The 27,902-nt window shown below is 55.3% G+C and overlaps 2 protein-coding genes across 2 annotated transcripts; both read right to left on the reverse strand.

Annotated features, from left to right (window-relative positions):
- Positions 1–8,242: 8,242 nt before the first annotated feature.
- On the reverse strand, positions 8,243–14,065 carry LOC101544309 (olfactory receptor 6B3). The gene is made up of 2 exons (XM_055120743.1): positions 13,940–14,065; positions 8,243–9,198 (listed from the first exon to the last, which is right to left on the reverse strand). Exon 2 carries the CDS (start codon positions 9,179–9,181, stop codon positions 8,243–8,245), a length of 939 nt encoding a protein of 312 aa, XP_054976718.1. The 5' UTR covers positions 9,182–9,198; positions 13,940–14,065.
- A 2,897-nt stretch (positions 14,066–16,962) lies between these two features.
- Positions 16,963–17,901, reverse strand: LOC101556580 (olfactory receptor 6B2-like). Its single transcript, XM_012935496.2, has one exon. The coding sequence runs from the start codon at positions 17,899–17,901 to the stop codon at positions 16,963–16,965; it is 939 nt and encodes a 312-aa protein (XP_012790950.2).
- Between the last annotated feature and the right edge of the window lie 10,001 nt (positions 17,902–27,902).

Below are 27,902 nucleotides of genomic sequence, written 5' to 3' on the forward strand. Positions count from 1 at the left end.
ATGACATACAATACAAAATACACACAGACACCCACAGAAACCCACACTCATGCCCCCACAGACACACGACACATAATACACACAGACACACTCAGACATCCACAGACACACACTCGAACACCCTTCCCCTCCACACACAGACACACTCAAACCACCCCCCCTCACTCACACAGTCACACAGAGAGACAGACTCACACACTCACACCTCTGAGAGCCCAGCACCCGGGGAAGTTGCTGGGGAGCAAGCAGGAGGGCCCACGCAGGCGTGCAGCTGCCCTGGCTCTTACTCCCTGGGGTGCCTCACCAAGCAGCGGGGGGCTGCTCTTGAGGCCCACAGAGATGGGCAGCAGGGTCCGCACTTGGGCATGGGGCTAGGGGGAAGACGGCACATTTCTGCTGCTCTCCTGCAGTGCTCTGGCCCCTGGTATGTGTCACGGGGAGGTGACTCGGGTGCACATCAGTGGGATCTGTCCTCTGGCAGGGAGTCAGGACCAGGGAGAGCACCGGGAGAGAGTGGCTGTGTAGGAAGTGGTGACAGAGGGGCAACCCTGGGTGGCTGCAGAGTCCAACCGCGCATGCACCGTGGGCACCACTGCCTGGCATTCTGGAGAGTGAGCGGCCGCAACCAGCAGCCCGCTAGGGCACCGACCTGTTGAGCTCTGGCAGGGTCTCGGGAAAGGGCTGCAGAGCCCAGAGCACAGGGTCCCCTGCTGGGCCTGGGAAAGCCTCTCCTGCTCACCAGACAGTGCGGATGGCAGCGTGGGCATGAGGACAAGGACAGATGGACCTTGACTCAGAGCCATGGCCCGCCGGCCATGCACCTCCTCTGGTGGCTGCTCCTTGCCCACCACACGCCTCTCCGTCCCTCATCCCCCAACCCAGCCCCTGCCCGCCCACCCCTGGTGTCCGCTGTCCCTAAGAGCTGTGGTCTGGACCCCATGGTGTCACCAGTTCCCACAGTTCCACGTCCACAGTGTGCCCGTCTCGGGGGCTTTGGTCGGTCGTTCTTCCCACCCTGTACTAAGCCCGTAGGGGAGGTGGGGACTCTGCGCGCCCATCTCAGTGGCTCCTGTACAGCTGCACGCGCCCCAGGCTTGGGGACAGCCCTGCAGATGGGCCCAGACTGGCCCTGTGCTGCCCTAGGGCATGTCCAGTGTGGAGCTGGAGGGTCTGAGGAAACAGAAGCAGCGAAGTCACACAGGCGCCCGCCCAGCTCCTGAAACAGCCATGAGTCCCCTGGAAGGCACTGCCAGACCCCGAGAGGAAGCCCCTTTCTTCATGGGGCACCCCCACCCCCGGCTCACTCCCTCATCCTCCAGGGAGTTTCCCCACCCTGGCCTGGGGCTCAGGGGCAGCAGTGGGGCTCCTTCAAGCTGCCTCTCACAGGAAGCCCTCCCTCCTGCAGTGTGAGCACAGGATGGAGGCCAGGGTAGTGGGGCAGGGTTTCCCTCAGGGGGAGAGCGCAGAGCCTGAGGGCATGTCCCAGACAGGACCCAGAGATGGGGAGCAGGAGAGGGTCGCACACACCCAGTGACCGAGGTTTCCTTAGGAGGTGCTGGGGGCTGGGCTCTGTAGAAGTGTCCCTGGGTGTCAGCGTGTGGGAGGGGCAGGAGAACTCGGAGCCCTTGTCCCTGCAGTGCTGATTGGGCTCCTTTCCCCCTGGCAGCTGGGGCGAGAACCCGCTGCCATGACGGCCCTGGATGCTGGCCAGGGCCGTGCCTGCGTCCCTCTGATGGGGGACACCGGTACCCCTGCCCCACGGGGAGATGCCCTGGGTCCACGGCCCCTTGGAAGGGCAGCCTTGTCTAGTGCGGGGCTGTGGGACCCTGGGGATGTGTCCCCCAGCTGGGGGCTGGCTCTGCGGAGCAGAGTGGAAGAGGCTGGTCCAGTGGGGACTCGGTGAGATAGACTGATTGCTTCCAGAACTCTCCAGCCCCTCTGTCCCACCTGGAGCTCGGCGGCGCTGCGCTGCACTAAAGGACTTGCTTTGTGAGGATGGGTGTGGGACGAGGGGCCGTCCAGTCCTGCGAAAGGGTGGGGGCGGCTCCAACCCCCAAGTCTTCGCTTCCTGGGTGCTGCCCACCTCCCTGCAGGGGCCTTCGCCAGGGTGCAGGACACCCCACTGCGCTGCCTGGCAGGGCCGTTCCTCTGCCCCGAGGGGACCGCCCACACAGTTCCTCAGCGCTGTCAGGAACCCGAGACAGACCCTCAGCCCATGTTTCAGGTTCTGTGAGGGGCACGGGGCAGCTGCCCTAGCTCGTGTACTCAGACCCGAGAAAGGACGGGGCCGTGTCCTCCATCTGTTCTGTCCACCTAGGGCACAGCCTTGTGGGGTGCCAACCTCTAACCCTTAACCTCAGGCACACAGGGAGGCTGTATATCAACTTAGCACAGCACCCACAGGCAGAACTCAGTCACAACAGCCACAGGTGGAACTCAGCACTGCACTCATAGTAGGAACTAAGCATAGCACCCATGGGAGGAACTGAGAGTCTCCCACAAAGCGAGTTTGGGGCTCGACTTCTGGACAGCCTCACACATCTTACACCCCACGAGAGACGAGGCACCGTCCTGCTCTGAATGCAGGGAAAGCCTCTGGGTCAGCGGGAGGGCGCGTTCCTACCTGGGCGTCCGGAAGCTTCCCTGCAAACGGCTTGTGAGGAGCAGGGAGCGGCCTCTCCAGGCCGGCACTGGGCACCCCGACACCCAGCAGTGGAGGGGCAGCGGGGCGGTTTTTACCACTGGAGTGCGGGGACCCCAGGGCCCAATTATGCCGGGTGCTGCCGCAGCCGCCACACTGCCAATTAGCGGGGCCCTGAGGGTCTGTGGGGCCACATCTCGGCCCGGCCGTGTCCTGCTCCCTGTGTGATGCTGGCCAGGCCTGGGCAGAGAGCCAGGCCAGCTGGCGGGAGCCGTGAGTCGGAGGCTTCAGGAAGCAGGCAGGAAGGAGGCCGCACGTGGGGGTCTTGGCCACTCCAGGCTGTCCGCTGCTCTCCAGATCCTGCCACCCTGCCCTCCCCCCTCCCTCCCCGCTGCTTCCCGAATCCTCTTCCTCAGAGCCAGCTGTCCTCCTCATACTTCCTCCACCTCTGGGACATCTGAGTTTCTTCCCCTGGCAGTGTCCTGAGGCTGCTCTGACCAAAGACCCTGGCCCAGGACTCAGGTCCTGAGGCTCAAACGTCACCTGGTCAGGCAGCCCGCGTCGGGAAGCGAGTGTTGGGCACCGTGCCCCCTCTGGAGGCTCCTTCTTACCTCTTCCAAGTGCTGTGCTCCTGACTTCCTTGATCGAATGCCAGATCCCTCCAGGCTCTGCCTTTGAGGCCACATGGCCACCAGTCTCTCAGGGTCTCTGATCAGGCCACCTCATCACGTTTAGGGCTTCAGGGGCCCCGGGTAGCCCCTTTATGGAATGCCATGAAACACTATCTGGACTTCATGGGTCCCTTAGACTGTGCTCTGCCCCGGGGGTAAAGGGGCGGCCTGGGAGGTAGTGTGTGAGCTGTCCCCGCCACCTCCGTCATGTCTGGGGCACAGTAGGCACTGGGGCAGATGAATGGATGGATGAAGCGATAAATGGATAAGTTTGATGAGCAGATGAATGAGGGGGTGGGTGCATGAAGGACGAGTGAATGAAGTGAATGAATGAGTAAGCAGGTGGATGAGGGTGTGGGTGAGTGAATGGATGGCAGGACAGTGGATGAAAGATGAATGAATGAACGAACGAGTGAATGAAGGGTGAGTGAATAAAGGGTTAGTGAATGAATAGATGAGTGAAGGATCAGTAGAATGAGTGAATGAAAGGATGAGTGAATGAAGGGTAAGTGAGTGAAGATGAGTGAGCGAAGGGTAAGTGATGTTAGGGGCAGCAGATCTCTGCCCGGGGGAGGCTCGGAGAGACAAAAGAACAAAACCAAGACAACTCTTTCTGCAAATGCATGGGGTTTATTTAAGCCAATATAGCTATATTGGGACCTTCAATTGTGCCTCAATAGCATGGCATAACCAAAGGCCCCAACTCAAAAAGCAGGCTGTTTTTATACCCTTTTGGGGGAGAAATGAAAATCTCACATATCAAAGGGAATCACATAGGTCACTTAATTTGCATATCTAAACATTTGTTGACAAATGAAAATCTCACATATCAAAGGGAATCACATCTATATATCAAAGGGGATCACACATAGGTCACTTGATTTGCATATCTAAACATTTGTTGACTGTTAACTATTTCCCTGCAAATGTTTGCCTATAGTTCCTAGGGCTGTTTGTTGGCCCATTTGGTGACAGAGTCCTGCCCAGGGAAGGTCCTGAAGACATCTTTCAAAGCAGTCAAGTAGTTACAAAGGGCAACTTCAGCGGTTAACCCTTAACCTGCCCTTCAGTTCTTGACTCTTAACTTGCCCTCCTCTTTAGTGAGTGAAGGATGAGTGAATTAAGGGTGAGTGAATGAAGGGTGAATGAGTAAAGAGTGAGTGAATGAAGGGTGAGTGAAGGAGGAGTGGATGAAGGATGAGTGAAGGAGAAGTGAATGAAGGGTGAGTGAAGGGTGAGTGAGTGAAAGATGAGTGAATGAAGGGTGAGTGAAGGATGAGTGAGGGAAGGATGAGTGAATGAAGGGTGAGTTAAGGGTGAGTGAATGAAGGGTTAGTGAAGGATGATTGAATGAAGGATGAGTGAATGAAGGGTGAGTGAATGAAGGGTGGGTGAATGAAGGGTGGGTGAATAAATAAAGGGTGGATGAAAAAGGAGTGAATGAAGGGTGAGTGAAGGAGGAATGAGTGAAGGGTGAGTGAGTGAAGGGTGAGTGAAGGGTGAGTGAAGGATGAGTGAATGAAGGGTGAGTGAGTGAAGGATGAGTGAGTGAAGGATGAGTGAATGAAGGGTGAGTGAAGGGTGAGTGAGGGAAGGATGAGTGAATGAAGGGTGGGTTAAGGGTGAGTGAATGAAGGGTTAGTGAAGGATGATTGAATGAAGGATGAGTGAATGAAGGGTGAGTGAATGAAGGTGGGTGAATGAAGGGTGGGTGAGTGAATAAAGGGTGGATGAAAAAGGAGTGAATGAAAGGTGAGTGAAGGAGGAATGAGTGAAGGGTGAATGAGTGAAGGGTGAGTAAGTGAATGATGAGTGAATGAGTGGGTGGAGAAACATGAGCAGAATATGACTGGGTGTGTGGAGGGTGGATGAGTGAATGCAGAGACGAGCTGGTGAGTGAGAGGATGAGTGAAGGGTGATGAGTTGGTTGGGAGCAGAGTCCGACAGGGCCTGAGGAGAGCCCAGAATCAGCTGCTTGGAGTATGGCCCGCTACTGGGTCTCCTGCAGAAGAGCTCAGGGTGTCTCTGCCTCTCCTCTGAGTGAACAGGGACGTGGGGTCTGAGGGAGCAGATGGATGGGGACAGGAAGAGGGTGAGCAGCACCCAGGGAGGAGACAGATCCGGGAAGGCCTGGGGCACCAGGGACAGAGAGCGTGGGGGTAAGGACATTTTAGAGGCAGTGGGGCTGGGCTCACGGTGGTACTCAGTGGGGGCATGTGCAGGGGCTGTGGCGGGGGCAGACGGGGCGGCTCTCTGTGCCTCAGGTGGAAGGGATGGCAGTGTTGGGGGCTGAACACCCAAAGAGGAAGGAACTTATCCCCTCAAAGCTGCTCCCCTGGACGTGTTCTGAGGGGAGGGTGTGGCTGTCATGGCTGAGTGTAGGATAACATAGCCTCAGGTAGTTTAGGTTTATTGGGTTACTCCCGTTACAGTGCTCCTATTCCTCTTTGTTTATTTGTAGCTTCTTTCTTAGTGTTCTGTTGACTTGTAAATAATGTTTTTCTCTTCTCCTTGAGTCCTTTGCATAGTTTATTCAGAGCAAGTCCTTTTTGTATGGACACAGGAAGACTTAGCAAAAGTTATGCTTTTGTAACCTGGGAGTCATTTGACTCTACATGATATTTTCCTCCAGGGCATCTGTTCTCTTGACCTAAGCCTCAGCTGCCCTTACTTCCTAGCATCCCCAAAGCAGGGTCCCCAACGGGGGACGAGAAGGACCAGAGCAAGCAGTGAGTTGTGTGCTACCCTGGCATCGAGATGCGCCTGGCCAAAGTGCCTAATGCTTAACTATAAGTTAAGAGCTTGATCATGGACAAATGCTGTCATGATCCAAACAGTGATAACTAGATTTGGACCCTGCTAGGGTGAGGAATGATTAATCTGGCCTGAGTGCTATGGTCTGAGCCTGTGGCAAGATGTTGCCAGGAGAACTGCCTTGCAAACCTTAATGTATCTCTTGCTATGTCCATACAAAAATAACTAGTATTAAGATGTTAATGAGTGTTTGGAATGGGGAGAGGAGAAAAACGCCCCTAGGTTGTGTTCCCTTTGAACCTGACAGCCCTCAGGAAGGGCTTTATTATGTTGATTTTGCTACCTGGCTGGGTGTAACCTAGGGGCAAGGGCGAGAGAAGAAAAAGGGAGGAGAGAGATGGAAAGGCTTGGCAGTTGATCCATAGAGAGGCTGGAGCTGGGAGTGCGGGAGATGAGAAAGATGGAAGATTGAATAAACGGTAACTAGTCAGCAATCAGCTTGGTCCTCATTCTTCCTTCGCCTGTCCTTGACCACCGGCCGTCCCGATCCAGTCCACACACTGCGGTTCCAGGGCACCGAACGCGGGCCGTGAGACAGAGCCGTCCGGAGAGCCCGTGAGGGCACTCGCCCCTCCGCGAGCTTTAGTTTTTTACAGCTGAAGTGTGGCACGGGTCTCAGGCTCTGGCCTTAGAGTCCTAAGAAGACCCAGGGGCCATCACGAACCACAAAGCGAGTCTGCAGCCCCCAAGTCCTCAGAATTAGCCTGAAGCATTCAGTCTCTAGTCTACTTTCAGCACGCATCTCCCTTCCCGCGTGTGATCTCCAACCACATTTTACTTGGTGTTCCCTTCTCTATCTGAGCTGCCTTTTTCCCCAGCATGTGAGACCAGCTTCCAAGCCATGGAGCCAACCTCCTGGTACTTATTTCTACTATTCTTGGGTGTTAGTCTCCTACTCTGTTATTTTATATTCCACAGATGAGTGCAATCTTTCTATGTCTGTTCCTCTCTTTCTAACTCATTTCACTTAGCATGATACTTTCCATGTTGATCCACTTATATGCAAAGTTTATGACTTCATTTTTTCCTAACAGCTGCATAGTATTCCATTGTATAGATGTACCAAAGTTTCTTTAACCAGTCATCTGTTCTAGGGCACTCGGGATTTTTCCAGATTCTGGCTATTGTAAACAGTGCTGCGATGAAAATACAAGTGCAGATGTTGTTTCGACTATACTTTTTTGCTTCTCTGGGGTATATTCTCAGCAGTGGTATTGAACACAATGGCCACTCAATACCCCTATTGCAAACCACAACACCTAATTGGAGAGAGAGAACAAAAGGGAATACCCTGTCACAGAGGCAGGGTGGGGTGGGGGGAGATGGGATTGGAGGGTGGGAGGGATACTGGGTTTATTGATGGTGGAGAATGGGCACTGGTGGAGGGATGGGTTTGTGAACATTGTATGAGGGAAACACAAGCACGAAAATGTGTAAATCTGTAACTGTACCCTCACGGAGATTCACTAATTAAAAAAAATAAATTTAAAAAAATCATCATATCTCTCCCTCTAACAAAAGAAAAATAATCTGCATTAATGAAAATGTATTGTTTCCTAATGTAATACAGGAATGATGTAGTAAATTTCTTACTTAAAATATACTTTTTTTCAAATTAAAAAAATGAAATATTTGTAAAATTAGATTGTTCAAAGTACTAACTGGTTTTTAACTTTCAGATATTATCTGTGAATAAAGGAATAAATATGTATACTTACATTCAAAAAAAAAAAAAGAATTAGCCTGAACGTTAACTGTGACCAGTCCCCCGAGCGTGTCCATGTGCTGTCCCTGAGTGTGCCCATGTGAACATGACAGTTGAGAGGAGTTTCACAGTGGAACCTCCAGTTTCATCAGAGTGGTTCATGACTTTAGCAGGGTTTTTATTTTCTCTCCTGGCAACTTTTCTCAGCAGCACTTTTATGGGGCTACAGGTATCCAGATATATAATGTACATGTACAAACCAATTTTTCATTGATAGTACATTGCCAGTACATTAACATATATTTAAGGCTTTCACGACTCTAACATCCAGTTCCACAGTGCCAGGAGTCAGGACTCTCTGTGCAGAAGCGAGGCTCTTGTTGACATCTGCAAAGGTGACCCAGGTATTGCTTACTCTGGAGGATGCCCCAGGCCCAGCGTCTTTTTCAGCGCATCCTTAAATTCCTTGTTCCGCAGACAATAGATCAACGGGTTCAAGATCGGGGTGAGAACAGTGTACAGCACAGAGATGAGTTTGTTGGAGCTACGGGTATCAATAGCCTTTGGTCGGACGTACATGAACAGCAAGGCCATATAGAAGATGGTGACCACCGTGAGGTGGGAGGCACAGGTGGAGAAGGCTTTCCAGCGGCCCGAGGCTGAGGGGATGCGCAGGACGGCCAGGGTGATGTGTGCGTAGGACAGAATGGTGGCAATAAGGGGAAACACCAGGATAATGAAGGCCAGGATGAAGTCCACCAGCTCTGCGGTGGAGAAGTCTGTGCAGGCCAGTTTGAGGATGGGGGAAATGTCACAGAAAAAGTGGTTTAGGACATTGGAGCCACAAAAGGTGGCACTGGAGATAAAGTACACCTTGATCACAGAGATGGAGAAGCCACTTGCGAAAGAGAAGAGCACCAGCTGTATGCAGAGCCCCGTGGTCATGATGACTTGGTAGCGCAGTGGGTGGCAGATGGCCACGTAGCGGTCATAAGCCATGGAGGCCAGGAGCACGCACTCAGTGCACACCAGGGAGCTGAAGAAGTAGAGCTGAGTCATGCAGCCCACGAAGGAGATTCTCTTGCGCTGCAGGAGGAAACCGTCCAGCATCTTGGGGATGATGTCACACACGTACCAGATCTCGATTGTGGACATGATGCCCAGGAAGTAGTACATGGGCCTGTGGAGTGCGGCGCTGCTCCAGACGGTGAGGATGATGGCCAGGTTCTCCAGCAGGATGAAGATGTAAGTGAGCAGGAAGAGGACAAAGAGCGCGTACTGCAGCCGGGGGGCTGTGGGGAAGCCCAGCAGGATGAATGTGCTGACCCTGGTCATATTCTCTCCCTTCATGCTGCTGGTGGCCCGGCCTGGAAGACACCATTGAGAGAACATCCCGGCGTGAGAACCCAGTCACATCCCACATCTAAGAAGCTCAAAGATTTCCAGAGAAAAATACCCGAACATGAGCGTACCGAGACATGATGGCAAAAGTAAAAAATAGTAGCTGAATCCTAAGAGTCAAAGGATCACAGCCAGGCAGTGGTGCTAAGACCCCTCCAGAGGCACAGAGACCGACAAACCCCCTGCAGGCCGGGAGGACGTGCCTGTACAGTCAGCACTGGGGATGGAACTGAAGCATGAGCAAAAACACAGACCCTGAAGCTGTGCTCCAAATTGAAGGAATGACAAAAGCCTCCCAGACTCATAGGCAAAACAGTTCTTAGTCCCTGAGCCTGCTCTGTAGATGCACAGACTGATTTTCTAGAAAAGGTCACGACATTGGGAAGCAGCAAGTGGCTAGACCACGCTACGTGGGGGAGCAGGAAAGGAGAGGGGGTCTTTGTGATGACATCGAGGCTACTTTGGTTCCATCGTAATAAGGCGTATTATAAACACAAAACCCTGAGGGAAACTGCACAGAAATCTCAAGACAATCTTAGAAGAATGAAGAAGTGGCCAAAGAAAGCTGGCCACCACGTAAAGCAGATGTCAGCGCAGGGACGCAAAGCAGCAGAGGCCAAAGGGACAAGGACAAAGTTCACAGATGCCAGACTCCTCACAAAAAGATGGTGGTAACTTCCTTTGTTTCAGTGACTTCACTTAATGTCCTCAGCTCACCAACCAGTAGGCACAGAGCGGCCCGGCCAGAGAGAACACAGAAGCAAACCCACTTTGCTCCCATGAACTTTCATGACAAACACAGGGAGAGTCTTTCAGGCACACGGTATTGGATGGAAGTCTGATAACCACATCAGAACAGGAGACTCCAGATTTTATAAGGTTATAAAAGACAGCCATGGCCAGAGAAGAGGATCAAATACTCACTGAGGTATGCACCAAAGGAAGAGCCATCGAAATGCTCAGAGGATCTTGGCAGGCCAGAGGAAACATGTAGACAGTGACACGATAGAAGGAGAGACTTGTTTGGGGGCCACACTTGGCAGTGCTCAGGGATCACTCCTGGCTCTGTGGTCAGGGTTCATGCATGGCAGTGCTTAGGGAAACATAGGTAGTTTAGAACATTGAATCCAGTCAGACTCATGCATGGGAAACACCTTCCCTGCTGTATTATCTCCCCAACCACAAGTGATATTAAAACTCTTTCCTGATCAGATGAGAAATGACAAGGGCGACTAGCCTCGAGGAAGTAATGGGGGACCTGGGGTAACTATGCATGTGGGCAGCTCTCAGTGTTGGAGAAGGGGTCATTGAGCCTGTGGTCAACTCTCACTGTTCGGGACAGGGTCTCTGTGCTTGAGAGCACCTCTCATTGCCTGGGACGGGGTGACAATACATGTGGGCAGCTCTCACTGCCCAAGTGGTACCTACATGTCCTTCCGAGTGCACAAACAACACACTCCAAGTCTTGTTACTGTCAGACACAAAACACATGTCCACAGTGTCAAGACAGTAGAAATCATGTCCAGATTCTTCTCACACCACAGAACTCTCAAGGTAGAAGAAATACATTACATGGAAAGGAAGCCAGTAAGCACACAAAGTCAGCAAACTAAGCAATATACTGACGAGAAACTGGTGCGTCAGAGAGGGAATAGACACCAACACATTCCCGGAAACAAACGATGAGGGAAGCATTAGTTACTGGAACCTCTGGATCAGCTTAACGGTGCCATGAGGGAAGTCACGGCCACTGGGAGGCTCCCCAGGAGACAAGAAAAGGTCCCGATAATCCAACCTCACATCAGTGCCAGTGAGGAAAAAGAAATTAGGTAAGAACAAGTGAAGGAAAGAGGGAAATAATAAAAATGAGAGTGAAAATCAACGACATCGAAATATAAAAGGTCAATGAAACCAAGAGGTGTTTTTTTTTTTAAGAATAGCAAGATTGAAAGATCCTTAGCAGATTCATGAAGATAAAAAGGGAAAACTCCAGTCAACTGTGTCTGAGAGGAAAGGGGGATGTGAAAACACACACAGAAATACAGAGGGTCAGAGGAGTCGGGTGGAGAGAGAGTGCCGGGCAGGGTGTCTGCCTGGCGCGCAGCTGACCCTGACCACATGGGAACACCCCCAAAGAGATTCAGGAGTATCCCCAAGCACTGCTGCTATCCCCCCATTGAAAACCACAATGTCCAAAGATCAGATGATATTACTAGGGCCAACTTCGTGCCACGAATTGAGGGTCTGAAGGAAAGATACAGCTCAGAGTCCCACACCCTCTGATATGACCAGGAGCAAGTCGGAAGTGGGAACAGACCTGTGACCAGCATGAAAGTGGAAACAGTCATTTCAGAGACTGCCTCCAACACAACCCTGGCGAGGATCTCAGGTGTAGACGTTGTAGGGTCGGTGAGCTGTTCCAAACCTTCACAGGGAGTTCAGCTCTTCCTGAGGCTGAGAGACAAGATTCCCGCACTCTTGGCTGCCAGAGCATGTGACCCCAGAGCCGCTCAGAGGCCAAACTCTCATGGACAGGGGCCAGAGGTCCTGGACAGAGCTCGGCAAACCACGCTCAACAGTCCAGAGATGAAGAGGGCTTTCCTAGGGGTTAGTTTTGTTTTTTGGCCACACCTGGTGGTGCTTAGGGTCATTCCTGGTGGGCTCAGAGGGCCATAGGGGTGTCAGGGATCAAACCTGGGTCAGCCTGGGGCAAGGCACGTCACCTACCTGCTGTGGTATGGCTCTGGTACCTCAGTGGAAATATCCCAGGGTTGCAATAACGGACAGGACTGTGGACATGAGCAGCCGCCTGGGACTGTGGACACAGAGCAACCACCCGGGACTGTGGACACGAGCAGCCACTCGGGACTCTGGACACATAGATGCCGTGTTAACTGTGAGCACATAGCCATCTCCTAGGACTGTGGACACAGAGCTGCCACCTGGGACTGTGGACATAGAATTGCGCTGGGACAGGAAAGAGAGAGACACTGCAGGCGAGCTGGCAGCAGACGTGACCTCAGGTACAGAGGTATTTGGTGGCCCTAAGCTGACACAATGTCCTGTACATCCTGGGCAGGGAGCAGAGTCCTTGCCTGGACCATCACCGTTGGAAGCCCAGCAGAGGAGGGCGCAGACACAGAGCCCACATCCCAGCCAAACGGTCAGCAGAGGTCGGAGCGGAGACGGCACTGAGCCCTGGCCTGTCTGTGTGCCTGGTGGGGTGTGGGTGGGATTGAGGCCAGTGCAGGGGACCCGCCTGGTGGGGTGTGGGCAGGAGGGAGGCTCTCGCTCTGCAGCTCGGGCCCTGGTCAGGGAGCCTGTGATGGGCTCAGTGGTCAGTACTTCTGCTCAGCTGGACCGGCGCTCTTCCTCCTGCATCCAGCAGAGGGCGAGGCGGGTCCCCTGTGCTGTCCTCAGTCCCGCCCACACCCCACCAGGCCAGTGGACAGGCCAGGGCTCAGCCCCGTGTCTGCTCCGAGCGCTGCTACCGTTTGGTGGGATTCGGGTCTGTGTCTGCGTCCTCCTCTCACACAAAGTCACGCACGCCCCATCTCCCTCCTGCCCCCAGCCAGGGTCCACTTCACCCCCCTACACATGGGCCTGTCTGTCCACTCAGTGCTGCCCCCCCCCAGCTGAGCCCCATGTGCCCCACCTTGGCAGCCCTGGCTCGGCTGCCGTGGGGTTCAGGTTCTGGTCCCCTAAGCATTGCGCCCCTGAGCAGAGTGCCCTACCCCCCGGCGGCTCCATCTGCACCCAGAGCCTCTTCACCGTTCCGTACCCGGTCACTCCGGCACTGGCCCAGGTGTCCCCGCACACGCAGGCTCGGGGTTGCATTGTGAGAGTTTGCGGGAGGGTGGATCTGAGGACCCCCGGGGTGGCCCTGGTGCACGAGCTCGGGTCAGCCGGGTCCAAGCCTGCTCGGGTCACTTTCTGCACATCCCTAGGGCAGGAGTGGGCGCCCCCGGGTGAGGCCGGGCAATGAGCCCAGCAGCCTGAGAAGAGACCCCAGACGCCCACTTGCCTTTCCCGGCTGGAGCAGGTGGCTGCTGGGGGGTGGTCAGTGAGGACCACCATCCTTCTGAGGACAACACGCTGCTGTCCTGACACGGGTGGTCTGGGGTGCAGGACCCCAAGTCCTCCTGCTCTGCTCTGGTCCCGGGTGGGGCCTCGGGGTCGGGCTGGGCGGGAGACGCGGCTTCTCTCACGGCTGGGGCAGCTCAGGGCACTGACCAGTGGGCACATCCCCGTCAGAGGCTCCGTCCCGGCCTCGCCCACGTGGACGGAGGGTCTAAGGGAACAACCCGCCCACCGCAACCCTCGGAGCCCCCGACAGGGAGGCCGCTGTGTCCCAGTCCGGCGGGGGGGTGGGAAGAAGGAGTCAGCCAGTGGACAGGGGTGTTGGGGACCCTCTTTAGCCTGGCATACCCAAGGGAGGTCTTGGGCATCAGTAGATGTCCCCAGCCCGGGCACCTGCCCTGTGGCCTTGTTAGGGACAGATGGGGCAGAGGACCTTCAGGAAAGTGCCCCTCATGGCCATTTCCGGGCAGCAGCATGGACACAGGCAGGGAGCCCGACCCACAGTGCCCACAGGTCAGTGAGCGGGCGAGGGGCTGATGTGTCAGGCAGCAGGTGCTGTGAGTGTGGGTGCGGTCGGGTGTGGGGAAGGTTGGGAGGGGGTGGGGGGGAGGTGGGCGGGTGTCCAACCTTGTGGCCAGCGGCCGTGTTGCGTTCTTCTGGTCCTGCCTGTCGCCTGCGGCCAGTCCTCAGGCCATCAGAGCAGCCTCTCCTGCACTGCCCGCGCCGTCCCCGGGAGCATCTGCTCGGTGGCTGCCCTCTGCGAGGGTCCGGAGCTCTGTCCTGCTGATCCAGTGTCAGTGTCCCAGCGGCTGCCCGGCCCTGCTCAGAGCCGCAGCTGGTTTAAAGCCAGTGCCAGGGACGCAAAGCACTTGGCGACCTGCCCGCCGAGCACGGAGGGACTCAGGGGCCCAATTACCTCACTCAGAGAAGGCTGTGCCTCAGCCACTGCTGCCTGTCCACTGAGAGGGCCCTCAGCCAAGGCCGCCTGTCCACTGAGACAGGCCCTCTCAGCCATGGCCACAGCCTACTGAGATGGAACCTCACAGGCCATTGCCACTGTCCACTGAGATGTGTCCTCATAGTCCATCAGCCACTGTCCACTAGACGGGCCTCAAAGCCTTACAAAAAAAGCATCAGGCGGGGCTGGAGCAAAAGCACAGCGGGGAGAGTGTTTGCCTTGCACGTGGCTGACCCGAGTTCCATTCCCAGCATCCCATATGGTCCCCTGAGCACCGCCAGGAGTAACTCCTGAGTGCATGAGCCAGGAGTAACCCCATGTGCAACGCCGGGTGCGACCCAAAAAGCAAAAAAAAAAAAAAAAAAAAAAAAAAAGAATCAGGCGAACCGGCATACCCTGCCTTTTCCACTGAGATGGCCCAGATAGCCCATCATCTGTCTGTCTAGTCGAATGGGTCCTCACAATCCAGCTGGCACCTGTTCACATGGGGGCTGCATTCAGGGGTGCCCAGAGACATATTCTGGGCTGGTCACATGTATGACTGCTCCAAACACGTGTGACCCTCCTGGCTGTCTCAGGGATATGAGTGGAGCGAGTGACCCTCTACGGCTGGCTGTCCTGGAGTTTTTGGTGTCCCAGTGACAGAGGGAGAGGGGCGCAGGGTTTGGGCATGTCACAGTCTCAGCACAGCAGAAGGTCACATTGAGAAGCATCCGAGTGTCCTGGTCAGACAGGAAGGTCAGTGCTGGACTCTGCCCCCCAGCCCACCTGCTCACATTATGAGCTGCCGCTGCAGAAGCTGCTGACAGAGGTTTACGGGGCCAGTTCTTCCCCCATGGACGGAGGAAGTCCTAAATGAGGGTATGCTGTCCCCTCTGTGCCTGTGTGCTGTCCCGAGTGTGTCCCTGTGCTATTGCCGAGTGTGCCCATGTGCTGTCCCCGAGTGTGCCCATGTGCTGTCCCTGAGTGTGTCCATGTGCTGTCCCCGAGTTTTCATGTCCATGTGCTGTCCCCGAGTGTGTCCTTGTGTGTCCCCAAGTGTGTCCTTGTGCTGTCCCCGAGTGTGTCCGTGTGCTGTCCCTGAGTGTTTCGTGTCCTTGTGCTGTCCCCGAGTGTGACCATTTTCTGTCCCTGAGTGTGTCCGTGTGCTGTCCCCGAGTGTTTGCGTGTGCTGTCCCTAGTGCACGTATCCTGACTGTACGCGTGTGTAGGATAACATGGGGTTTGTCCTTTTAGCCTTGCCTTAGGGAACATAGTTTACCTTAAAGCAATGTCCTTTCTGTATGGACACAGGAAGACAATATTGTGCTTGTAACTTGGGAGTTGATTGACTCCAATAATATTTACTCCTGGGCATCTGCTTTCAAGTTCCTAACACCCCAAAAGCAGGATCCCGACGAGGGACAGGACGGATCCAGGGCAAGCGGTGAGTTATGTGCTACCCTGGCATCGAAATGGGCCAGGCCAAAGTGCCACAATACTCAACTATAAGTTGAGGGCATGATCATGGACAATGCTGTCATGATCCAAAAGTAACGATGAGATTAGGATCCTGCTGGGGTTAGGAAGATTAACCTGGCCTGAGGACTGTGGTCTGGAGATGCCCTCAGGAAAAACCAAACTTTATATCTCTTACTGTGCTCATACAGAATGACATTGCTAGAAATATTAGAAGTAGATTTACTATAACTATTTAAGTAGATTACTAGCTCACACCCTGATACACCCTTGTTTGGACCCACACCCTTGAGTGGATCTCCTTAGATGAGATTTCCTTAGATGAGATTTTGTTAATCTCCTCGAGAAATGGTCTTACCCTTCTTTGTTGATTTGTTGATGTTAAACTCACCTTTGTGTCACCACCCTATGTAATTTGCTATATAAACTAAGACTGTGGGGCACTGAGGGGAGATAGAAGAGACGGGGATAGGAGAAAGAAGACAAGGGAGACAGAGGAAGAAGGAGGCAGAAGAAGAAGACAGGAAGAAGACACAGAAGCAGAGACAGAGAGACAGGCGCAGAGAGACAGAAGCAGAGAGACAGACGCAGAGAGACAGGCACAGAGAGACAGACGCAGAGAGCACAGTGGCACATACATAAGCAGAGCACAAGGTGAAAGAAGTGAGAGCGAGCGGGGCAGAAAGGGAATTAGAGGAAGATCCAGAGAGAGATCGAGAACCAGGAGAGAAGCAGAGAGAGAGAACGAAATAAACTGATCCGAGCAACCAGTTTGGCCTTCTTCCTTCCTTCACCTGCCTCATGATCGCCATCACCTCCCCCGGGGTGGGGAAGTGGCGCGAGACTAACCGAACGCGGGCAGCGGGAGAGATAGAGCCCCGCCGGGCCCTCTTCTCTTTTTGTGTTTTTACACACGCGTGTGACCAGGGGAACTTAGAGTGAGCTTTATGATTAAGCCTCCGTCTCCACAGAGGTTCCCTGTCCACAGGGTTTCACTCATCTCCTGGCGACCTTTCTCAGAGCACGTTTTTGTAGCCACAGGCACACCGGTTTGTAATGTAGCTTCACTGATAATGATAGTAAGTCTGGTGATATCAAACTGAGAGTACACTGCCAATACATTTATTTAGAAACATATTTTAAGGTTTTAACAATTCTGCATATTCAGTTCCCTGATGATAGGAGTCAGGGGTGAGGCTCTTGGTGACATCTGCAAAGGTGACCCAGGTGTTGCTTACTCTGGAGGGTGACCAAGGCCCAGCATCTTTTTCAGCGCATCCTTAAATTCCTTGTTCCGCAGACAATAGATCAATGGATTAATTATTGGGGTGAGGACAGTATAAATGGCAGAGATGAGCTTGTTGGAGCTGCGGGAGTCAATGGCCTTGGGCCTTACGTACATGAAGATCATAGCCATATAGAAGATGGTGACCACCGTGAGGTGGGAGGCACAGGTGGAGAAGGCTTTCCAGCGGCCCGAGGCTGATGGGATGCGCAGGACGGCCAGGGTGATGTGTACATAGGACAGAATGGTGGAAATAAGGGGAAACACCAGGATGATGAAGGCCAGGATGAAGTCCACCAGCTCTGCGGTGGAGAAGTCTGTGCAGGCCAGTTTGAGGATGGGGGAAATGTCACAGAAAAAGTGGTTCAGGATATAGGAGCCACAGAACGTGGCACTGGAGACAAAGTACACCTTGATCATAGAGATGGAGAAGCCACTTGCGAAAGAGAAGAGCACCAGCTGTATGCAGAGCCCCGTGGTCATGATGACTTGGTAGCGCAGTGGGTGGCAGATGGCCACGTAGCGGTCATAAGCCATGGAGGCCAGGAGCACGCACTCACTGCACACTAGGGAGCTGAAGAAGTAGAGCTGAGTCATGCAGCCCACGAAGGAGATGCGCTTGTGCTGCAGGAGTAAGCCGTCCAGCATCTTGGGGATGATGTCAGACACGTACCAGATCTCCAGGAAAGACATGGAGCCCAGGAAGTAGTACATGGGCCTGTGGAGTGCAGGGCTGCTCCAGACGGTGAGGATGATGGCCAGATTCTCCAGCAGGATGAAGAGATAGGTGAGCAGGAAGAGGAGGAAGAGCACGTACTGCAGCCAGGGGACCGTAGGGAAGCCCAGCAGGATGAATGTGCTGACCCTGGTCACATTCTCTCCCTTCATGCTGCTGGTGGTTGGGCCTAGAAGACACCATCGAGAGAACATCCCGGTGTGAGGACCCAGTCACATGACTCGATGATGAGAAATGAGAAGGGCTGGATGAGTCTCAAGGAGAAGTGGGAGAGCCACAGTCACATGCCTGAGGGCAGCTCTCCCTTCCGGGACAGGGTCACTGGGCCTGTGGGGTAACTATGCATGTGGGCAGCTCTCAGTGTTGGAGAAGGGGTCACTGAGCCTGTGGTCAACTCTCACTGTTCGGGACAGGGTCTCTGTGCTTGAGAGCACCTCTCATTGCCTGGGACGGGGTGACAATACATGTGGGCAGCTCTCACTGCCCAAGTGGTACCTACATGTCCTTCCGAGTGCACAAACAACACACTCCAAGTCTTGTTACTGTCAGACACAAAACACATGTCCACAGTGTCAAGACAGTAGAAATCATGTCCAGATTCTTCTCACACCACAGAACTCTCAAGGTAGAAGAAATACATTACATGGAAAGGAAGCCAGTAAGCACACAAAGTCAGCAAACTAAGCAATATACTGACGAGAAACTGGTGCGTCAGAGAGGGAATAGACACCAACACATTCCCGGAAACAAACGATGAGGGAAGCATTAGTTACTGGAACCTCTGGATCAGCTTAACGGTGCCATGAGGGAAGTCACGGCCACTGGGAGGCTCCCCAGGAGACAAGAAAAGGTCCCGATAATCCAACCTCACATCAGTGCCAGTGAGGAAAAAGAAATTAGGTAAGAACAAGTGAAGGAAAGAGGGAAATAATAAAAATGAGAGTGAAAATCAACGACATCGAAATATAAAAGGTCAATGAAACCAAGAGGTGTTTTTTTTTTTAAGAATAGCAAGATTGAAAGATCCTTAGCAGATTCATGAAGATAAAAAGGGAAAACTCCAGTCAACTGTGTCTGAGAGGAAAGGGGGATGTGAAAACACACACAGAAATACAGAGGGTCAGAGGAGTCGGGTGGAGAGAGAGTGCCGGGCAGGGTGTCTGCCTGGCGCGCAGCTGACCCTGACCACATGGGAACACCCCCAAAGAGATTCAGGAGTATCCCCAAGCACTGCTGCTATCCCCCCATTGAAAACCACAATGTCCAAAGATCAGATGATATTACTAGGGCCAACTTCGTGCCACGAATTGAGGGTCTGAAGGAAAGATACAGCTCAGAGTCCCACACCCTCTGATATGACCAGGAGCAAGTCGGAAGTGGGAACAGACCTGTGACCAGCATGAAAGTGGAAACAGTCATTTCAGAGACTGCCTCCAACACAACCCTGGCGAGGATCTCAGGTGTAGACGTTGTAGGGTCGGTGAGCTGTTCCAAACCTTCACAGGGAGCTCAGCTCTTCCTGAGGCTGAGAGACAAGATTCCCGCACTCTTAGCCGCCAGAGCATGTGACCCCAGAGCCGCTCAGAGGCCAAACCCCATGGACAGGGGCCAGAGGTCCTGGACAGAGCTCGGCAAACCACGCTCAACAGTCCAGAGATGAAGAGGGGTTTTCTAGGGGTTAGTTTTGTTTTTTGGCCACACTTGGTGGTGCTCAGGGTCACTCCTGGCTCATCACTCAGGGTAACTCCTGGTAGGCTCAGAGGGCCATAGGGGTGTCAGGGATCAAACCTGGGTTAGCCAGGGCAAGGCAAGTGCCCTCCCTGCTGTAGTATGGCTCCGGCACCTCAATAAAAATATCCTAGGGACGCAAGAATGGACAGGACTGAGGACACAGAGCTGCTGCCCGGAAACATGGACATGAGCAGCCGCCCATGACTGTGGGCACAAGCTGCCATCCAGGACTGTGCACATGTAGCCACTGCCCAGATGTGGAACCGCCTGGACATGGAGTGACATTGTGCAGACGAGCTGGCAGCAGACGTGACCTCAGGTACAGAGGTATTTGGTGGCCCTAAGCTGACACAATGTCCTGTACATCCTGGGCAGGGAGCAGAGTCCTTGCCTGGACCATCACCGTTGGAAGCCCAGCAGAGGAGGGCGCAGACACAGAGCCCACATCCCAGCCAAACGGTCAGCAGAGGTCGGAGCGGAGACGGCACTGAGCCCTGGCCTGTCTGTGTGCCTGGTGGGGTGTGGGTGGGATTGAGGCCAGTGCAGGGGACCCGCCTGGTGGGGTGTGGGCAGGAGGGAGGCTCTCGCTCTGCAGCTCGGGCCCTGGTCAGGGAGCCTGTGATGGGCTCAGTGGTCAGTACTTCTGCTCAGCTGGACCGGCGCTCTTCCTCCTGCATCCAGCAGAGGGCGAGGCGGGTCCCCTGTGCTGTCCTCAGTCCCGCCCACACCCCACCAGGCCAGTGGACAGGCCAGGGCTCAGCCCCGTGTCTGCTCCGAGCGCTGCTACCGTTTGGTGGGATTCGGGTCTGTGTCTGCGTCCTCCTTTCACACAAAGTCACGCACGCCCCATCTCCCTCCTGCCCCCAGCCAGGGTCCACCCACCCCCCACACATGGGCCTGTCTGTCCACTCAGTGCTGCCCCCCCAGCTGAGCCCCATGTGCCCCACCTTGGCAGCCCTGGCTCGGCCGCCGTGGGGTTCAGGTTCTGGTCCCCTGAGCATTGCGCCCCTGAGCAGAGTGCCCTCCCCCCCGGCGGCTCCATCTGCACCCAGAGCTTCCTCACCGTTCCGTACCCGGTCACTCCGGCACTGGCCCAGGTGCCCCCGCACACGCAGGCTCGGGGTTGCACTGTGAGAGTTTGTGGGAGGGGCTGGGTATGAGGACCCCCCAGGGTGGCCCTGGTGCACAAGCTCGGGTCAGCCGGGTCCAAGCCTGCTCGGGTCACTTTCTGCACATCCCTAGGGCAGGAGTGGGCGACCCTGGGTGGGGCCGGGCAATGAGCCCAGCAGCCCGAGAAGAGACCCCAGATACCCACTTGCCTTTCCCGGCTGGAGCTGGCGGCTGCCGGGGGTGGGGGTGGTCAGTGAGGACCACCGTCCTTCTGAGGGCAACACGCTGCTGTCCTGACACGGGTGGTCTGGGGTGCAGGACCCCAAGTCCTCCTGCTCTGCTCTGGGACCAGGTGGGGCCTCGGGGTCGGACTGGGCGGGAGACGTGGCTGCTCTCACAGCTGGGGCAGCTCAGGGCACTGACCGGTGGGCACATCCCCGTTAGAGGCTCCGACCTGGCCTCGCCCACGTGGATGGAGGGTCTAAGGGAACAACCAGCCCACTGCAACCCCGGGGAGCCTCCAATGGGGAGGACGCTGTGTCCCAGTCTGGGGGCAGGTGGGTGGGAAGATGGAGTTGGACAAGGTGCCCTGGGCGTCGGGAATTGTCCCCGGCCCGGCCCCTGCCCTGCGGCCTGGCAGGGACAGACGGGACAGAGGCCCCTCTGGAAAGTGCCCCTCACGGCCATTGCTGGGCAGCAGTGTGGACACAGGCAGGGAGCCTGACCCACAGCCCCCCACAGGTCAGCAAGCGGGCGAGGGGCTGATGTGTCAGGCAGCAGATGCTGCGAGCGTGGGTGTGGTCGGGTGTGGGGAGGGTCGGGGGCGCGGTGCGGGGATGGGCGGGTGTCCAACCTTGTGGCCGGTGGCCGTGCTGCGCTCTCCCAGTCCTGCCTGTGACCTTGGCCAGTCCTCAGGCCATCAGAGCAGCCTCTTCCTGCACCACCCGTGCCATCCCCGGGAGCACCTGCTCGGTGGCTGCCCTCTGTGAGGGGCCGGAGCTCTGTCCTGCTGCCCCAGTGTCAGTGTCCCAGCGGCTGCCCGGCCCTGCTCAGAGCCGCAGCTGGTTTAAAGCCGGTGCCAGGGACGCAAAGCACTTGGCGACCTGCCCGCCGAGCACGGAGGGACTCAGGGGCCCAATTACCTCACTCAGAGAAGGCTGTGCCTCAGCCACTGCCGCCTGTCCACTGAGAGGGCCCTCAGCCAAGGCCGCCTGTCCACTGAGACAGGCCCTCAGCCCAGGCCGCCTGTCCACTGAGAGGGCCCTCAGCCAAGGCCACCTGTCCACTGAGACGGGCCCTCAGCCACGGCCGCCTGTCCACTGAGATGGGCCCTCAGCCATGGCTGCCTGTCCACTGAGACGGGTCCTCCCAGCATATGGCCAGTGCCCTCTCATCTCAGTGCCTGCCCATCCAGAGGTGGTCTGAGTCCTGGGTTGCCCAGAGTGGGTCTGGGCCGGACCAACCTGTGACCCTGCTGCCTTCTTAAGGACAGGAGTGGAGCGAGTGACCCTCGACCTGCTTCTCCATTCTGGGTGCTTCCGGTGTCTGAGTGAGTGACCCGGGGCAGGGACGGCCTCGGGGCTCTGCCAGGCGCAGCCGGAAGGCCACAGTGAGAAGCACCAGCCATGCAGGGAGGCCAGTGCTCAACACAGCCCTGCTGCCCACCGGCTCCCTTGGCTCCAGATGTCACTGCAGAAGCTGTTGATGGTCTCTAGGGGTCAGCTGTGTGCCCGGGGCTGGAGGGAGTGGCCAGGAATCGTGTCTGGACTGTGATGCCTCCCCCCTCATCTCCTCGGGCTGCTCCGCTCCCCATGTCTCACCTGTTTCAGTTATTTCATCTTTTTGGTTTGGGGCCACACCTGACTCTGCACTCAGGGGTCACACCTGGGGGCCGGGACTGTGCCTGGGTGCGTCACACACCTGGCCAGCGCCCTGGCCCCTGAGCGGTCTCTGGCCTCTCTGAGCTGCCACCCCCTTGGGACTTTAGGCCTGACGCCGTGACGGCCAGCGTGCAGCTGCGAGCCTGGCCTTTGCCGGGGTCACACACACAGGGCTGCACGGGGTCCCTGGGGGTCCCACCACGCAGGCCCGGGACCCCTTCCTGCGTCTTGGACGAGGTGACTGGTGGGAGACTTGGCCTCGTGCAGGGACTGTCCTGCCCAGGGCCAGGGCGGCCATGAGAGCCAGCCTGCAAGTCGACCGTCCCCCAGGCCCCAGCCCAGGTGGGTCTCTCCCTGGGGCCTGGTGCTCAGAGTGACCCCCGGGGCTTCCGTGCCCAAGCCCCTGGTGGACGTGAAGAGACGCAGCCCTGGGCCCAGGTAAGGGGCTCTTCCCTGCTGGCGGCCGCGGGAAAGGTCAGTCCCGCCACGGGGAGCACAGCCAGGCAGCAGCTGTCCCCAGCAGGCAGATCCCACCGGCCGCCCGCCAGCCCCACGGCCACTGGTGGCTCTAGCCTGCAGATGGTGGGTCTGCCGGACACAGGACAGGTGGACACAGGCGGGTCTGCCGGACACGAGCAAGCGGGTCTGCTGGGCGTGGTGCCTCCGAGGCCCCAGCAGGAAGGATCAGAGGGTCAGCAGTGCCCACTGGCCCTGCAGGCCTTGTTCCTAGGCTGACCCCCCTGAAGGACCCTCCCCAGGGCACAGCTCAGATGCACAGTGGATTTGGCAGCACTCTACGGTCCAGTTTTGCATTGTCCAGTGCCGGCCGCAGCCTGGGAGGAGGGGCTGCGAGGGGGCGTGCTGGCTGTCCCCCAGCAGCCGACCAGGGCCTGCAGCTGCCCGTCTGTCCCGCACAGGAGCCCGCCCTGGCCCTGGCACACCTGGGGTCTGGGGGCTCCGCTCTCCGGGGGCCAAGCAGGTGCTTTAAGCTTCTCTTGGCTTTCGGGGTGTCACAGACCAAGGGACACTCAGGCGGGGCTGACAGCTGGACAGTCCCAGCACCCCCGTTTCTGCCACAGGGTGGTGCTCGTGGGCTGCTGTGGCCCTGAGGCGGGTGTGTGTGAGGGGAGGGACCTGCCAGATCAGGGGCTTCCTGGGTGTGGACCAGCCAGCCCTGCAGGCAGTGCCTCACCAAGCACCCTCCAGCCCCCCCACACCCACACTGACCCCCACACTTCCCCACCCACACACCCACAGAGCCCCACACTGCCACCCCCCACACTCACCCCCACTTCCCCCACACCCTCCTCAGCCCCCCATCCACACACCCACACCCACACCCCCACTCACACACACAGCCCCACACTGCCACCCCACACACACCCACACTTCCCCCACACCCTCCTCAGCCCCCCACATCCACCCACCCACACACACCCCCACTCTCACACACACACAGTCCCACCACCACACATACACATACACCCACACACAGACACAGCCCTACCCCCACACACATACCCACCCCACCCACCCCTACACACAGTCTCCCCCACGCATCCCCACAGCCCCCCACTGCTCCATCCTGCCCATTCTGCAGACCACCCTGGGCCCACTGGGTCTCCGTGATGTGCAAGGTCTCACACATTGGCCGCCTGGGGTTTGGGGGGGGGGGGTGTCTGCAGCCCTGGCCCACGCTGAGCATCTTTGCGGGTGTGAGGGCCGTCGGGCGTGGGACACGCGGGTCTGACCTTCTGTCTCCTCCGCTCTCGGGGGCTCTGCCTCTAGCCCACGGGGCCCACGGAAGCCTGAGCCCTCCCACACCTGCCCCACGGCCATGTTCAAGACCTGGCTGACCCTGAGAGGCTGGACTTAAAGAAGCTGGCGTCCAGGCACGCTGGGGACAAGAGCAAGGGAACGCGGGGCCAGAGGGCAGCGTCCCCCAGGCCGGGCCTCGGTCCCAACCTAAACACGAGGACAGCCCGTGCTCAGCTGGCCCAAAGCCAGCTGCTCTCGCGGTGGCCGCGGGGCTCCAGGTCTCCCTTCCTGGACCCTCCCCCGTGCTCTTCAGAACCTGCTTCCAGGCACTGAGGACCAGCCCGCCCTGAGCAGGACCCACGGTTTCCACGGGCCAGCTCGGGGCTGGCTCGCTGTGCTGCCCGGTGCCAGCACACCCTCTTTCTCCGCTGTCCCTGGCTCTCTGGCACCACCCTGGCCTCTGGCACCACCCTGGCACATGCCTTTCCTGGTCCTTCCGTGCCCCTTCCGAGGAGCACATAGCAGACCCTCGCCCGGAAACGTGCTCCTGCCTCTCGGGTCACTTCCCTCAGTGGCTGACAGTGGTCAGTGTACTGCACCCTCGGACCTGGGCTGTCTGCAGCTCAGTGCTGCGCCCGTACATGGCCAGGACACGGGTTTCCTTCTGATTTTTGTGGCTCTGTATTATTGGTCTGGCTCCTTTCTAAAAATTTTTAATTTTTTAAATTGAGCCACAGTGAGATACACAGTTACAAATTGTTCAGGATGGGGTCTCAGTCATACGCCCGTCCTCCACCAGTGCACACGGCCCAGCACCAATGTCCCAGTTTCCCTCCCGCCTCTACGGCAGGCGCTTGCCTCCCCACTCCCTTGCCCTCTCTCCTCGGGGCCTTATGGTCTGCAACAGCGGTGCTGAAAGGGGGTCAGGTATGTCCCTCTGCCTACTCTCAGCACTCAGCTCTAGTCCAGGGTGATCATTTCCAACAATTATCGTCATATCTGTCCCTTCTCTCTCCCAACTGCCCTTTGCCCCCACACACTCGCGACAAGCTTCCAGCCATTGACCAGTCCTGGCCCTGCTTCCCTGGCCCTGGATGTTAGTCTCAGAATATACATACGTATGTATATGTATGTATATATGTATATTTACACACACCTTAATATCCCACAAACGAATGCAATCATTCTGTATCTATCCCTCTTCTATCTTTTCACTCAGCATGATTCTCTTCATGTCCGTCCATTTATAACCAAATTTCATGACTTCATTTTTCCTAAGAGCTGCATAGTATTCCACTGTGTAGATATACCATAATTTCTTTATCCATTCATCTGTTCTTGGGCACTCGGGTTGTTTCCAGATTCTGGCTACTGTGGACAGTGCTGCAGTGAACATAGGAGTGCAGATGGTGTTTCTGCTGTGTTTTAGACCCCCACGGTATATTCCCAAGAGTGGTATTGCTGGGTCATATGGAAGCTCAATTTCTAGTTTTTTGAGGAATGTCCATATTGTTTTTCAAAAAGGCCTGACCAGTCAGCATTGCCACCTATTTGTCAATTTCTTGCAAGAATTTTGTGGGCGCTTTATTTAGTCAGCCTGACTCCTTCAAATAGAATATTTAATCCACTTGAGTTTAATGTAAACGACACAATTCTATTGCCATCTAGTGCTTATTTGTTTTTATTGGACTAACTCTAGATTATTTTTATCTGTTTTCCATTAAATTAATTATATTTTAAAAGGTTTCCATTTTCTCTTATTAAATTAGTACACATTCTTTTGTGCTATGCTCTGGATAACCTATGAAAGCCAACTGCTTTCTTATAGACCTGTTGATCTTTGATTTGCTTGAGCGAACGCCAGTAACATCTCCATTCATCTCTGTCACATGCTAATGTAGCCCAATGGTATCTGCTCGCTCCAGAACACAAAGAGCCTCAAACCGTTCATTCAGGGTCTTGACGAAGAAGTCTACTATCTCGTAGGTGGGCAGCCACACGGTCTTTTGATGTCCTGTGGAATCCAGTCGGTAACAGCTCTAGTGCAGCAGTCATCTCTTAAATCGCATTACGTGTTCAGCCCATCTGATTTTTGATGCCTTGGCAAATGAGACAGCATCCCTGATTCTTGATCTTCAATGGAGGTCAGAACTCCAGATTCCTTCTCTCACTTGAGTGAAGCATGATACTCCTAGCATAGCTCTTTCGATTCCTCTTTGGGGAGCCCTAATAGCATTCTCACCCTGTTTGCGTAGGGCCCAGGTCTCTGAGGCATATGTTAGTGCAGGAAGAATCGTGGAGTCGAAAAGATGTGCCCGGAGCCAGAGGTTCTTCGTCCTAATACCAACTTCTTCAATGCTCTTGAAGGTGTTCCATGGGGCTCTCTTCCTCCTGTGCAGTTCTGGCGTCAAGTCATTCCTCATGTTGAGTTCTCGACCCAGGTACATATAGCTGCTGCATTCGGAGATGCTCGTTCCATTGAGAGCAAATGGAGCTTCAGGGACTAGTTTGTTTTTCATGAGCATCGTCTTGTTGAAGTTCAGCTGCAATCCGACCTTTCCACACTCGAGGTCGAAGTCGGCCAACATTTGTGCCTCTTGGCTAATGTTTGGCATTATGAGAACGATGTCATCAGCGAAGTGGAGGTGGTGTAATTGCCGACCGTCTATCTTCACTCCCACTCCTTCCCATTCCAGTTGTCGCATGATGTTCTCGAGGGTGGCACTGAAGAGTTTCGGTGAAAAGGCATCACCCTGCCGGACCCCTCTCTTTACATCAATGATGACTTCCTTGTAGAATAGTGAGATCCTGGTGGTGAATCTGTAATACAGCTCGCGGAGGATCTTGATGTACTGAGTTTGAACACCGTGTTTGGCTAGGGCTTCAATGACCACTTCAGTCTCAACAGAGAGCGGCACCTTGAACTCTCGCAAAACTTCAATGAGCTTGGTCACTGTGTGGATATGGTTGATTGTCCTCAATCCTTTTCGGGACCCGGCTTGCTTGCATGGTTGTCCTTCATCTAGTGCTCTGCCTATTCTATTCAGGATGACTCGAGTGAACAACTTGTAGACGACAGACAACAGGCAGATTGGGCTATCGTTGTCAATGTCGTGGAAGTCTCCCTTCTTGTACAACTGAATTGTCCTGCTGGTTTTCCATTGGGATGGAACCTTGCATTCAGACAGGTAGCTTGTGAAGAGCCAAGCCAATGTATTGATGAGTACTGGCAAATTCTTCAGGTGTTCAGGTCTGATCTTGTCTGGACCAGGTGCTGTATATGTCTTTACTGATGAAATGGCGTGTCAGATTTCGAAAGGGAGGACATTGGAAACAACATATCCATCCTGCGGAATTTGGTATGTGGGCAGGTGGACATGGCTGTCAAAAATATACGAGTAGAAGTCATGAATAATCCTCTCCATTGCCCTTCTGGAAGATGTGCTAGATCCATCAGGACGTCGGAGGGCAGTCATCTTGGTCTTGTAGTTGGCAAAGGACAGGCGAGCGTTGTGAATACTTTTCCCAGCTTCGGCAAAAATTTATGAAAAAGGAATCCATACTGCAGTTTTTTCATTTGCTATCCCTTATTCACTGAGAAGCTTCAGTTCTTTTGTAGGACACCAAAAATGGTTTCTGTTTGCTGAAATAAAAGCAAAACGTCATCCCCACCT

The sequence above is a fragment of the Sorex araneus genome, chromosome X (genome assembly GCF_027595985.1).
Source record: "Sorex araneus isolate mSorAra2 chromosome X, mSorAra2.pri, whole genome shotgun sequence".
In the NCBI taxonomy this organism is placed as follows: Eukaryota; Metazoa; Chordata; class Mammalia; order Eulipotyphla; family Soricidae; genus Sorex; species Sorex araneus.